General features: G+C 42.1%; 1 protein-coding gene across 5 annotated transcripts in view; it reads right to left on the bottom strand.

Moving 5' to 3' along the window:
• POFUT1 (protein O-fucosyltransferase 1) overlaps nt 1-12,623 on the bottom strand; it is a 39,340-nt gene that overhangs the window by 24,790 nt on the left and 1,927 nt on the right. For all 5 annotated transcript variants that reach the window (XR_009549120.1, XR_009549123.1, XM_007523071.3 and 2 more), the window contains exons 2-4: nt 12,153-12,274; nt 5,569-5,751; nt 3,312-3,424 (exon numbers count right to left, since the gene is read on the bottom strand). Coding sequence is in view for 3 of the 5 variants with exons in the window: in XM_007523071.3 (XP_007523133.1) it covers nt 3,312-3,424; nt 5,569-5,751; nt 12,153-12,274 (418 nt within the window). In the remaining 2 variants the exon portion in view is untranslated. The remainder of the gene's footprint in view (nt 1-3,311; nt 3,425-5,568; nt 5,752-12,152; nt 12,275-12,623) is intronic.

Genomic DNA, 12,623 nt, shown 5'->3' with positions numbered 1-12,623 from the left:
AGAGAGAGAGAGAGAGAGAGGGAGGGGGGAGAGAGAGATACGGATACGGAGACAGGTAGAGAGATACCACATAGCCACTACATTTATGGAGTTCCCTCAGAGTTGTCTATGCGGACCCATGTGGTCTAACCAATGCCTAGTACATAGTAAGGCAAATCTACTAGGTGAATTATCACACAGTTCAAAAGTAAGCAACCCCTTAAAAACCTTTAAATGAGTGTCCAGTAGTGGTGCACCAGGTTAAGTGCACATAGTATAAAGTGCAAGGTCCTGTGTAAGGATCCTGGTTTGAGCCCCTGGCTCCCCAACTGCAGGGGGGTTGCTTCACAAGCAGTTAAGTAGGTCTGAAGGTGTATTTCTCTCTTTTCTGTCTTCCTCTCAGCTCTCAATTTCTCTTTGTTCTATCCAACAACAACAACAACAAGAACAACGGAATAAAAAGATGGCTGCCGCAGGTGGCGCAAAGCACAAAGACCGGCATAAGGATCCCGGTTCGAACCCCGACTTCCCACCTGCAGGGGAGTCACTTCACAGGCGGTGAAGCAGGTCTGCAGGTGTCTATCTTTCTCTCCTCCTCTCTCCATTTCTCTCTGTCCTATCCAACAACGACAACAACAATAATAACTACAACAATTAAAAAAAAAAACAAGGGCAACAAAAGGGAATAAATAAATAAAATAAATATTAAAAAAAAAAAAAGATGGCTGCCAGGAGCAGTGGACTCATAGTGCAAGCACTGAGCCCCAATGATAACCCTGGAAGCAAAATAAATAAATAAAACAAAAAAAAAAAACTTTAAATGTTTAAATATATAAACTTACACATATGCAATGCTCCATCAGCATAAACATACATATGTACACCAATCATTGGATTTTACTTGTTTATTCATTTTTACCAGAGCACTGTTCAATTTTGGTGTATGGTGGTGCTGGCGATTGAACAAGGACCTTAGAGCCTCAGGCATGAATATCTTCTGCATAATCACTATGCTATCTTCCCAAATTCAAAATTGATTTTTAAAATTTTGTAACTTTTTTTCTATTTTATTTGACAAGACAGAGAAATTGAGAGCGGAGGGGGGAAATGAGGGAGAAAGATAAGACACCTGCAGATGTACTTCACTGCTCATGAAGCTTCCCTTCTTCAGGTGGGGAGTGGGGGCTTGAACCTGGGTTCTTGCACATGATAGTATGTGCTCTCAACCTGGTCCACTACTGCCTGGCCCACCAAATTTTTTTTTGTCTAAATTTATGTCTAAAACTGATCTTGACAGCTCTGAGGAAAGTATCAGTTAGAAACTGGAATTGCTGGGTGGGAGAAATAGCATAATGGATATGCAAACAGACTCTCTTGCCTGAAGCTCCTAGGTCTCAAGTTCAGTCTCCCCACACCACATAAACCAGAGCTGAGTAGTGTTCTGGGAAAGAAAGAAAGAAAGAAAGAAAGAAAGAAAGAAAGAAAGAAAGAAAGAAAGAAAGAAAGAAAGAGAGGAAGAAAGAAAGAGAGAAAGAGAGGAAGACAGGAAGAAAGGAAGAAAAAGAGAGAGGAAGAGAGGAAGAAAGGAAAAGAGAGAGGAAGAAAGAAAGGAAGAAAGAAAGAAAGAAAAAAAGAAGTGAGCTGGAAAGCACAGTTCTTTGCAGTAATTAAGAATGAGTACTCTGGAAAACTGGGGAATGTTATACATGTACAAACTACTGTATTTACTGTCGAATGTAAAACATTAATTTCCCAATAAAGAAATTAAAAAAAAAATGAGTACTCTGGACTCTAGATTGCCTAAATTTAAATTCCAGCTCTGCTACTTCCATCTTTGTGACCTCGGGCAATTGACTTCACTCCTCTCAGCTTCATAACAACAACAACAACAACAACAACAACACCTGTTCCATAGACTTGTGGAAAGATTAAATGAGCTATTAGAAGACTTAGGAAGTGAAACAGAGGCTTAGAACAATCTATGGTACAGCTTGGGTGGTGGTACAGTGGATAAAGTATTAGCCTCTCAAACATTTTTGAATGTTTGGAAGTCCTGACTTTGAGCCCTGGCATCACATGTAGCAGAGTGATGCTCTGATTCTCCCTCCTTTTCCTTCTCTCTCTCTAATGAATAACTTTAAAAATAAAAGAGAAAAGTGTCTGTCAGATGGTAGACACTAAATTAACATTAGCTCTTATTATCTATTAAAGATTTGCATACAGACCCACCCCCCCCAAATCCCTGCTGCCCACTCAGCATTGCACTGGGTAAACTATTTAATGTCGCTGAGCTTAGTTTCCTCACCAATGAAAACTGATCATAATACCCACTTCATGAAATTATTAAAAGCCTTCATAAAATAAAGTAGATAATATTACTAGACTAGGTTGATCCCCTACTATGTGCCATGTATTTTATGTACTAGGGCATAGCACAGTGTATCTTCACCAAACTAAAAAAGATATTCAGACCAGAAAGCTGGAGTGGTTTATTCAGGTCATCTGAGAAAGAGGCAGGATAAATCAGAGCTCAGTTCTATATTTTCTTGATGCTGCACTAATCTCTCTACATAACTCTGTCTTTGCCCCAGTCGAATGCTACGTACCATTACTATACATGAACTAATTGATAAGCTCCTCACAATTCCTAACCCAAGCCTTAACTTCTGAACCTACACATACTTTCTTGGCAGGCTAGAGTGTCAGGGCAAATGCACTAGGTTAGTTAACATTATAATTAGACTACAGCTCTTGAAGGCTAGACTTGGTCTTCTTCATTTTTATATATGTGTATATATAACATCTCTGGCCTTTGAATACCATGTCTCATACATCATAGACGCCCTATAAATATTTCACAGTATGTGTCAATGCCCTGCTAACCCATTTTTTTAATAGGGCCTACTGGAGTGCAATTAATAAAGCACAACCAATTATTATCAGGATGATATCATTTCTTAGTCTGCATCTGAAGTTGGTCATCTCTAGAAGCTGTTTCCAATTTTCACCTCGTGAAGAGGAAGGTAATAGGGGAGTGATTCTCACGCCTAGAGGAGGAAATTGAGACTTGTGTGACTGCACAATACTCTTTTTATGACATCCTTTATCAGTTGATAAACTCTTGCTCAACTTCGTGGCAGGTCAACGTTCCACTGTGTCAGGCATTGAAATGGAACAGATCATACAGGATCCCAAGTTCAACAGACAGAAAGCCCCACCTTTGGTCTCATGCATGAGGGTGTGGTAGAAGGGGGAGAGGGCTAGGAAACTGCTCAATTCCAATGGGCCCCATGCCCCTCCCCCATCCCAGCAACACAGCTCCCAGCAAGTACCTCTGGATCCACTGGTCTTTGTAGGCGGTGCTGAAGGAAATGCCTGCAAAAAGCTCTGACTTGTTGAAACTCACATGAAACTGATCCCAAAATGGGCCAAAGGGATTTCCTTCCTGCAGAAAGAATGTGATCCAAGGCTTACAGAGAGGAAGAGAAGGAGTCATCTGGAAATGGGACTATAGAAGTGTGGGTGTGGGGACCTTAGGCAATTTTATTCATACTAAAACTCCTTCATAGGAGGACCAGTAGGAAAGTCACTTTGTTAATTCCTGGGGTGGGAGCTGAGGAGGATAGCTTGGTCTGCAGTCTGGACTCCAACAGGTGTTCACTATGATGTCTGAAGGAGTCTTCTTGCTCACATACCATGCTCTGAACCTACTGTATTGGTAGGTTCTAGGAAGAGTCGACCTCAGATTTTGGACCACAGACTAAGGTGTCAAAAGACTTTCAAGATTAGCTAATCCGATGACTTTATCTTCAAGATGGAAATCAGGGATAAAACAGGCAGGGTAAGACCCTTGCCTAAGGTCACACAGTAAATAGGGGCAGTGTTAGAGGTATAAGCCAGATCTCCTTTCTTAAATTTCATAGCTTTTATAACCACCCTCCCTAGATTTTGATGTAAGTACTCAAAGATACAATAGGGATTGTTCATATCCCCAAAATGTCAGAAACCCACAAATTTCTTTTATTTATTTTAATATTTTATTTTTATTTGAATGAGAAATAGAACAAGAGAAAGAGATAGAGAAAAAAAACCACAGTACTGCTCAGCTCAGGCTTATAATGGTGCTGGGGATAGAACCGGGGGGTTTAAGAGCCTCAGGCATGAAAGTCTGTTTGCATAACCATTATGCTATCTCACTAGCTTGAAACCCAAAAATTTCTACAAATAAAATAAGATAGCTTTGAATTTCCTGAGGCAGGAAAGTATACAAGTTAAGAGGGTAGACAACAGAATTGGTATATTGCACTAAAGTAAAGGACTGGGGATTTGGGGGAGGAGGCCAGGTCTTGGTGCATGATGGTGGAGGAGGACCCAGGTGGGGGTTAATAGTGTTATGCAGAAAACTGAAAAATGTTACACATGTACCAACTACTGTATTTACTGTTGACTATAAACCACTACTTCCCTCAATAATAATAATAATAAAAAAGAATCAACCTAGGGTTGAATCCCAGTTACACTATTTATTTGCTATTTGACTTCAGGTTAAATACTGAATCTGTGCAATGCTCAGTGGTTTCTCTATAAAACAGGGATACTAATGGTACTTTTCTCATGAAACAATTTGAGAATCAAGTGGATTGAAATGTGTAAAGCTCCCAGAATAGGGGGGCCTAGTGGTTGCAAACCCAGTAGATCACACCCACCTGGGGGGCGGGGGTGAGTGAATTTCCCAAGTGGTGGAACAGTACTGTAGGTGCCTCTCCTCCTCTTGGTTTCTCTCTCCCTGTCTCTCATTCTCTATTTAAAAAAAAAGAAGGGAGTCGGGCTGTAGCGCAGCGGGTTAATCACAGGTGGCGCAAAGCACAAGGACCGGCATAAGGATCCCGGTTCGAACCCCGGCTCCCCACCTGCAGGGGAGTCGCTTCACATGGGGTGAAGCAGGTCTGCAGGTGTCTATCTTTCTCTCCTCCTTTCTGTCTTCCCCATCTCTCTCCATTTCTCTCTGTCCTATCCAACAACGACAACAACAATAATAATAACAACAATAAAACAACAAGGGCAACAAAAGGGAATAAATAAAATAAATATTAAAAAAAAGAAAAAAGAAAAGAAAAAAGAAAAAAAAAAGAAAAGAAAAGAAAGAAAATGGAGAATAAAAATATATGCTAGGGATGGTGGAGCAGTGTAGTCACTGAGTCCTAATGATAATGATAGTGATGATAGTCCTGGTGGCAAAATAAATAAACAAGCAAGCACATAAAAAATCTGGCATGATATCTGGCATGCAGTAAGTACTATGTAAAAATTAGCAATTATTACTGCCATGAGGTTTTACTCTTTACAAACATTCTTACACTTGGTCCTTGTGATACTTCAAGAGCAAGATAAAGCAAGGGCTGTCTTTACTAGAAATAGAGGCTCAGAAGTAACAAAGTCCTCTGCCCAAGGTGACAATGCTGACAAAGGCTACAAATGAGAATGATACCTCCATCTTTCTTGTGCCCTTTCCCCACATATTGCCATTACCCAGAGTGTCAGGGTCCTCGAGAAGATAAGAAACAGGCAGAAAGGGCCCTCTAGACTCACCTTCATTGGGCACGTTTTCTTATCAGGGCTTCGCTGGGCTGCCACCTCAAAGCAGTATGCTACCCGCTTCTCAGGGGGCCAATGTGTGGGTGCCAGTTTCTCCATGAAGGCCTCCAGACTGATGACCCGATGGTAGGCCTGGAGTGGCTCAAGCTTGAAGTACTTCTGGTAGGATACATGAAGCTACAGGGAAAGGAGGGGCAGAGACATTTATTAAAGACACATTATATTCACAGAACCACATTGCTCACACTACATGCCCATGGAAGAGTTTGGTAGTAGCCCAGGAGGTGGTACAGGGGCTAAGGCATGAGTTGTGAGTTTGACCCTTGGCATCACACATGAAAGAGTGTTGCTCCAGTGCATTTTCTCTCTCCTCCTTCCTCATTAATAAATAAGTGAATATTGGAGTAGGGGGGGAGGAAAGAAAAAAGGGGAGAAGAAAAAAGAATAAAGAAGGGAAAGGGCCACCCAGCTAAGCTCACATAGTACTAAGCTCAAGGACCTGGGTTGGAGGCCCCGCTCCCCACCTGCAGGAGGAATGCTTCATGAGTGGTGAAGCAGGTCTGCAGGTGTCTTATCTTTCTCTCTCCTCTATCTTCCCTCCCTTCTCAATTTCTCTGTCATATCAAATAAAAAGTAGACAGAAAAAAAAATTGGCTGCTAGGAGCATTAATGCAGACACCAAACCCCAGCAATAACCCTGGTGGCAAAAAATTTAAAAAAAAGGGGAGGGGGGAAGGAAGGAAAAAATTTTGGCAAAGGAGTCCATTTAGAACAGAGATAGGCTGGGAGAACACATCTAACAACTAAAAAATAGCAATGTCCCTCTTATTAAAAACTGCTTGCTGGGGCTGGAAAGATAGTATCTCTTCTCTCTCTCTCATTAAAATAAATAAATAAAAATATTTAAAAGTAAATAAATAAAATAAACCCCAGAACCACCATAAGCCAGAGCTAAGCAGTATTCTGATTTAAACAAACAAACAAACAAGTAAACAACAAAAAAAAGATCTGCCTGGTGATCTAATGAAAAAAAGACAAACAGCATAGTGGAAAATATGGGCAAAGGATAGGAGCAAACAGTTCACATTAAAGGAAGCCCAGGGAGTCAGGCGGTAGTGCAGCGGGTTAAATGCAGGTGGCACAAAGCGCAGGGACTGGCTTAAGGATCTCGGTTTGAGCCTCCGACTCCCCACCTGCAGGGGAGTCGCTTCACAGGCGGTGAAGCAGGTCTGCAGGTGTCTATCTTCCCCATCTCTCTCCATTTCTCTCTGTCCTATCCAACAACGACATCAATAGCAACAATAATAATAACCACAACAATGATAAAAACAACCATAACAAAAGAGAAAAAAATGGCCTCCAAGAGCAGTGGATTCATGGTGCAGGCACTGAGCCCCAGCAATAACCCTGGAGGCAAAAAAAAAAAAAAAAAAGCCCAAATAACCAAAACAAAATTCAAAAGGTACAGAGGGCTGGGAGATAGCTCATCTAGTTGGGTGCATATCTCACTGTACACAAAGGTCTGGGTTCTTTCTCAAAAATAAATAAATAAACTCTTAAAAAAAAAAACTTAAAAGCTAACTATAATGTTGGAAAGAATATAGAGAAATAGGCCCTTTCATACATGGCTGCTAATAGAAATGCACATTTGGCACAATCACTTTGGAATGCAATCGAATAGATCTCATAGAATTTAAAAAGCACCTTCTGAAGCCCAGGTGGTGATGCTCTGGATAAAGCTTTGGACTTGCAAACAGGAGGCTCCGACTTGATCCCTGGTTATCACATGTGCCAGACTGATGATTTGGTGATTTGGTGTTCTTCCTCTCTCTCTCTCTTCCCTGTCTCAGAAATAAATACACCAAAAACAAACCTTCCATCATATTTATTTACCCTAGAGAAGTTCTTGAATTTTGCACCAACAGTTGCATACAAAGATGCTCAGTGCCACAAAGGAAATATAAGAAATCTTGCACCAGAAGCTGGGTAGTACTGTACTTAAAAAAAAAAAAAAAAAAAAAAAAAAGTTAACTTTGCAACCTGAGAGGTGGACAGTAGATGAATATAGGACTTATAAGCATGCCAGGTTTGAAGTCTGGCATCATAAGGACCAGAGTGTTACTCTGGTTCTCCCCCACCCCACACTCCTGTAAATAAATAAACGAGGCTAACAAAATGGCTCACTTTGATAATATGCTGCGCTGCCATGTGTGTGACCCAGGATCAAGTCCAGCTACCACAACACTGAAGGAAGCTTTGATACTGTGTTCTCTTTCAATATCTCTCTGCCTCTATCTAAAAAAAAATAAATAATAATAAGTAAATAAAAATGGCAGTAGATAAATCTTGGAAAAAGGCGGGGAGTAGATAGCATAATGGTTATGCAAAGAGACTCTCATGCCTAAGGCTCTGAATTCACAGGTTCAATCCTCCATACCACTATAAACCACAGTTGAGCAGTGCTCTGGTAAAAAAAAAAAGAAATAAATCTTGGAAAAGTCAGCTAAATATCTCACTTGGAGAACGCTCTTGCTTTGCCGCACATTAATGACAGTGCTGTGGGATCTTGTCCTCTCTCTGTTTCTCGCTTTCTATCAGAGAGAAAAAAGAAAGGAAAAGCAAAAATAGGAAGCTTCACACAGTGAAGCTGTGCTGCAGGTGTCTCTTCTTTCTATTTCCTCTGGATTTCTGTCTCTATCCAATAAATAAATATAATAAAAAATAAAACAGCACTTTAGCCACTGAGCCACTTCCTATGCTGCATAAAACATTTTTTTAAATATTTATTTATTTCCTTTTGTTGCCCTAGTTGTTTTATTGTTGTAGTTATTGTTGTTGATGTCGTCATTGTTGGATAGGACAGAGAGAAATGGAGAGAGGAGGGGAAGACAGAGAGAGGGAGAGAAAGACAGACATGTGCAGACCTGCTTCACCACCTGTGAAGTGACTCCCCTGCAGGTGGGGAGCCGGGGGCTCGAACCGGGATCCTTAGCCAGTCCTTGCACTTTGCGCCACGTGCGCTTAACCCTCTGTGCTACGCCCGACTCCCTGCATAAAACAATTTAATCTCAAAAATAGACGTGAAAAAAATAGAAGTGAATAGTTACTATTTATATCTATATAGAGACTTAAATAGTGATGGCATATCTCTCTCTATATAGATATGAATAATGATTATATTTACCTATGTATTTTTTTTTTTGCCTCCAGTGTTATTGTTGGGGCTCTGTACCTGCACTACCAATCCACTGTTCCTGGAGGCCATTTCTCCCATTTTGTTGCCCTTGTTGTCGTTACTTTTATTGTTGCCAGTGATGTTGTTGTTGGATAGAGAGAAGTCAAGAACAGAGGGGAAGACAGAGAGGGGGCGATAAAGACACCTGCAGACCTGCTTCACCACTTGTGAAGTGACCCCCTGCAGGTGGGGAGCTGGGAGCTCGAACCAGGATCCTTATGCAGGTCCTTGCGCTTTGCGCCACGTGCGCTTAACCCGCTGCACTACCACCCGACCCCCTGTATTTAAAAATAAAAAACTTTATGTGGGCTAGGAAGTAGCCCAGTGGCTAAAGTGCTGGTTTTTATTTTTTTAATTTATATGTATTTATTGAACAGAGATAGAGGGAAGTTCAAAGGAAAAGGGAAACAGAGAAAGAAGAAAAAACTATAGTAGTTTCACTGCTTATGGAGTTTCCCCCCTGCAGTTGGGGATCAGGGGTTTGAACCTGGGTCCTTTTAGACTGTAGCATGTGTGCCATCACTCAGTCTTCTAAAGTTCTAGGTCTACAAACATTAACTCCCCAGTTTAATCCCTGGCATCACAAAATGCCAGAGAGATGCTCTGGTTCTCTCTATCATAAATACATAAATCTTAAAATTTTCAAAAATTTTTTAGAACATTCATGAAATAAAGTATGAGATTTATGTCTGGGAGGTGGTGCAGTAGATAAAGTGCTGGGCTCTCAAGTATGAGGTCCTGAGTTCGATCCCTGGCAACATATGTACCAGAGTGAAGTCTGGTTCTTTCTCTCTCCTCCTAGCCCTCTCATTAATAAATAAAACAATATTTAAAAAAATGAGAGATTTACCATATATGACAGGGATTCCTAAACATGTTCTACGAGTTTAGGTGGGTAACGTTCTTAGAAGCTTATGGGGGCGAGGAGTAGGACTGATTAGGAAGAAGAGAGGTTTAGGAGGTCAGGAGTCACTGGGAGGTCAGATGAGATGAAGACTGAGAAGTGACATTTGTATTTGGCAATTCTCAGGACTCTGGTGACATCTGTAAGAACACCCCAGTGGGGATGGGGAGCCCAAGTGGGACAGCTGAGTAACCTGTAGAAAGTAAGTGAAGTCTCCTGGCTAAGGTGGTAACAAAAAACAGGTTAGGTCAGAAGGAGACAACTGGGCAATGTCTAGACTAAAACAGTGAGTGCAAAATATGAGAGCAGGTGCTAGGCAGTAACACACTTGGTTAAGCACACACATTACAATGCGCAAGGGCCTGGGTTCAAGCCCCTGGTTCCCCACCTGCATGGGGAAAGGTCCATAAGTGGTGAAGCGGGACTGCAGGTGTCTCTCTGTCTCTTTCCTTCTATCTCCCTCTCCCCTCTCAATTTCTGTCTTTATACGATAATAAATTAATAAAAAATATATATCGGAGCATAACACCTCCCAGTTAAATTGCTTCCAAGGGGGAGATACAGTGTTCAAGGCAACCCACAATCACTAAATCATTGTGGAAATGGTAACAATTATTACCAATCTAAGCGCACATGGTGCAAAGCGTAAGAACTGGCCTAAGGATCCGGGTTCGAGCCCCCAGCTCCCCACCTGCAGGGGAGTCGCTTCACAGGCGGTAAAGCAGGTCTGCAGGAGTCTATCTTTCTCTCCCCCCGCCCCCCGTCTTCCCCTCCTCTCTCCATTTCTCCTTGTCCTATCTAACAACGATGACATCAATAACAACAACAACAACAACAAAAAACGGCAACAAAAAAGGGGAAAATAAATAAATAAAAATTAAAAAAAAAATTACCAATCTATTTTATTTTTTGCCATCAGGTTATCACTAGGGCTTGGTACCTGCATGACTCCACCATTCCTGGTGAGAGTGTAAGGGGGGGGGAATGCCTGCAGCACTGCTCCACTGCATGTGAAGTTTCTCCTCTGCAGGTGGGAGACTGGGGGCTTGAACCTGGATCCTCATGCATCATAGCATGTACACTTTATTAGGTGCATCACCACCCAATCCCCTTACCAATATATTTTAAGGATGAAATTGAGAACTGAGGAGATACTATAATGATGATACAAAAAGCCTTTCATGCAGGCTGGGGTATGGATCAACCTGTCAAAATCCATGTCCAACGGAGAAGCAATCACAGAAGCCAGATCTCTTCTGCGCCCCCAAAATAATTTTGATCCATACTCTGATGGGAGAGGGAGAAGTGATAGTAGAAAGAGGATGAAAGGGCTCTGAACTCTAGTTCCATCAGGATCTGGAGAGAGAGGAGGAAAAAGGGAGGGACAGTGGGAGGTAGTAACAGGGTTGAGTGACTTGGAGGGGAAGAGAAGATGGGATCTGGAAGAAAAAGGCGGGGGGGGGGGAAGGCAATTATGTGCAAATGTAGATAGATAGTTGTAGAAATGACAGTTAATTCCTGTCTGCAATCTTAGAACTGCTGTGCCTTGCAGTGAAGGCATTGGGGATTCAGAACTCTAGTGGTCGGAACAGTATGGAATTATATCCCTATTGACATGTAATTTTGTAAATCAGTATTTAAACACGTATGTTACCATAGGCAAGGTCCTGGGGTTGAAGCTTCTCACCTTTAGGGGAGAAGCTTCACGAGTGGTGGAGCAGGGCTGTAGGTTTCTCTCTGTCTCTCTCCCTACCACCCCATCTCAATTTCTCTCTGCATTATCCAATAAAATAAATAAAGTTTGAAAAAATATGTATCAAAGAGAATTAAAAAATCAAATACAATAAAGCTGAAGCCGAGGCACAAAGAGACTGAGTACCATGCCCAGACAGTACAGTAAGTCAGGCCATGATGTCAGGCTCTTTGATCTAGGTGAGCTGTCTTGCTGGTCCTGTCTACAACCACAGTGTCCTTATAGGGCTGTAATAAGGAAAAAGCTAATTTTTAAAATATTCTTTCTTTTTTTAAATATGCTTTTCTATTTATTTGAGACAGAGAGACATGAGAGTGAAGGGAGAGACTGAGAGGGAGAGAGACAGAGAGAGAGCTGCAGCTCTCTCTGCTTCACCACTCATGAAGCTTTCCCTCTGCAGGTGGGAGCCAGGGGCTTGAACCTGGGACCTTGCGCTCTGTCAAGTGTGTGCTTAATCAGGTGTGCCACCGCCTGGCCCCGAGAACTTAATTTTCATGCATGTCTAGCAGACAGCAGGCAATGGATACGTGCTAGTTACTATTATTCTAGAGAAAACAGTTCTGAGTAGGGGGCAGGGCAGGCTTAGAAGGGAGGGAGGTGAAGCTCAAGGAAGGACTGGAGGTCAAGCAGAGTGAGCAGGACTGGGGAAGGGTGGACAAGAACCAGTGTTAGTGGGATATACTCACATTGGTGAATGGAGGTTTATGGTGCTGGTATTCAATCCAAGGAGGTACAGCCAGGGTGCGGTTCAACAGCTTTGCAAATGCCAAGGAGCCCAAGAAGTGATCAGCCTGATTTCCAAAGCGCCCTATATGGGATAATGTGAGTGTGGTAAGGTTTAGGCCATCCAAGGATTAGAAAGGATACAAAGATGGGAGGGAGTTCACCAAAGAGAGTCAGGGGGGTTAGCAATGTGCAGTGAAATCTAGCCTTCTGGGTCTGACCCTGCAGGTCCGGCTCCATTCTGCCCCAACCATGCTAGGTCCCTTGCTATTTCCCAAACATGCTCTATATTTATTATCCCTAGCTATGCCTTTACTCTCACTGTTCCTTCAGCAAAGAGCGCCTTTCTACCTCCATCTCCATTCACTTCAGCATGAGGAGCAATGTTAATGCCTCATTCACTAGGATCCTTTCATTAGCCCCCTGCCATCACA

Source organism: Erinaceus europaeus, chromosome 1, assembly GCF_950295315.1.
Source record: "Erinaceus europaeus chromosome 1, mEriEur2.1, whole genome shotgun sequence".
NCBI classification, from domain to species: domain Eukaryota; kingdom Metazoa; phylum Chordata; class Mammalia; order Eulipotyphla; family Erinaceidae; genus Erinaceus; species Erinaceus europaeus.
The sequence above is the reverse complement of the archived record's forward strand: the minus strand, read 5'-3'. Positions and strand labels throughout refer to the sequence as shown.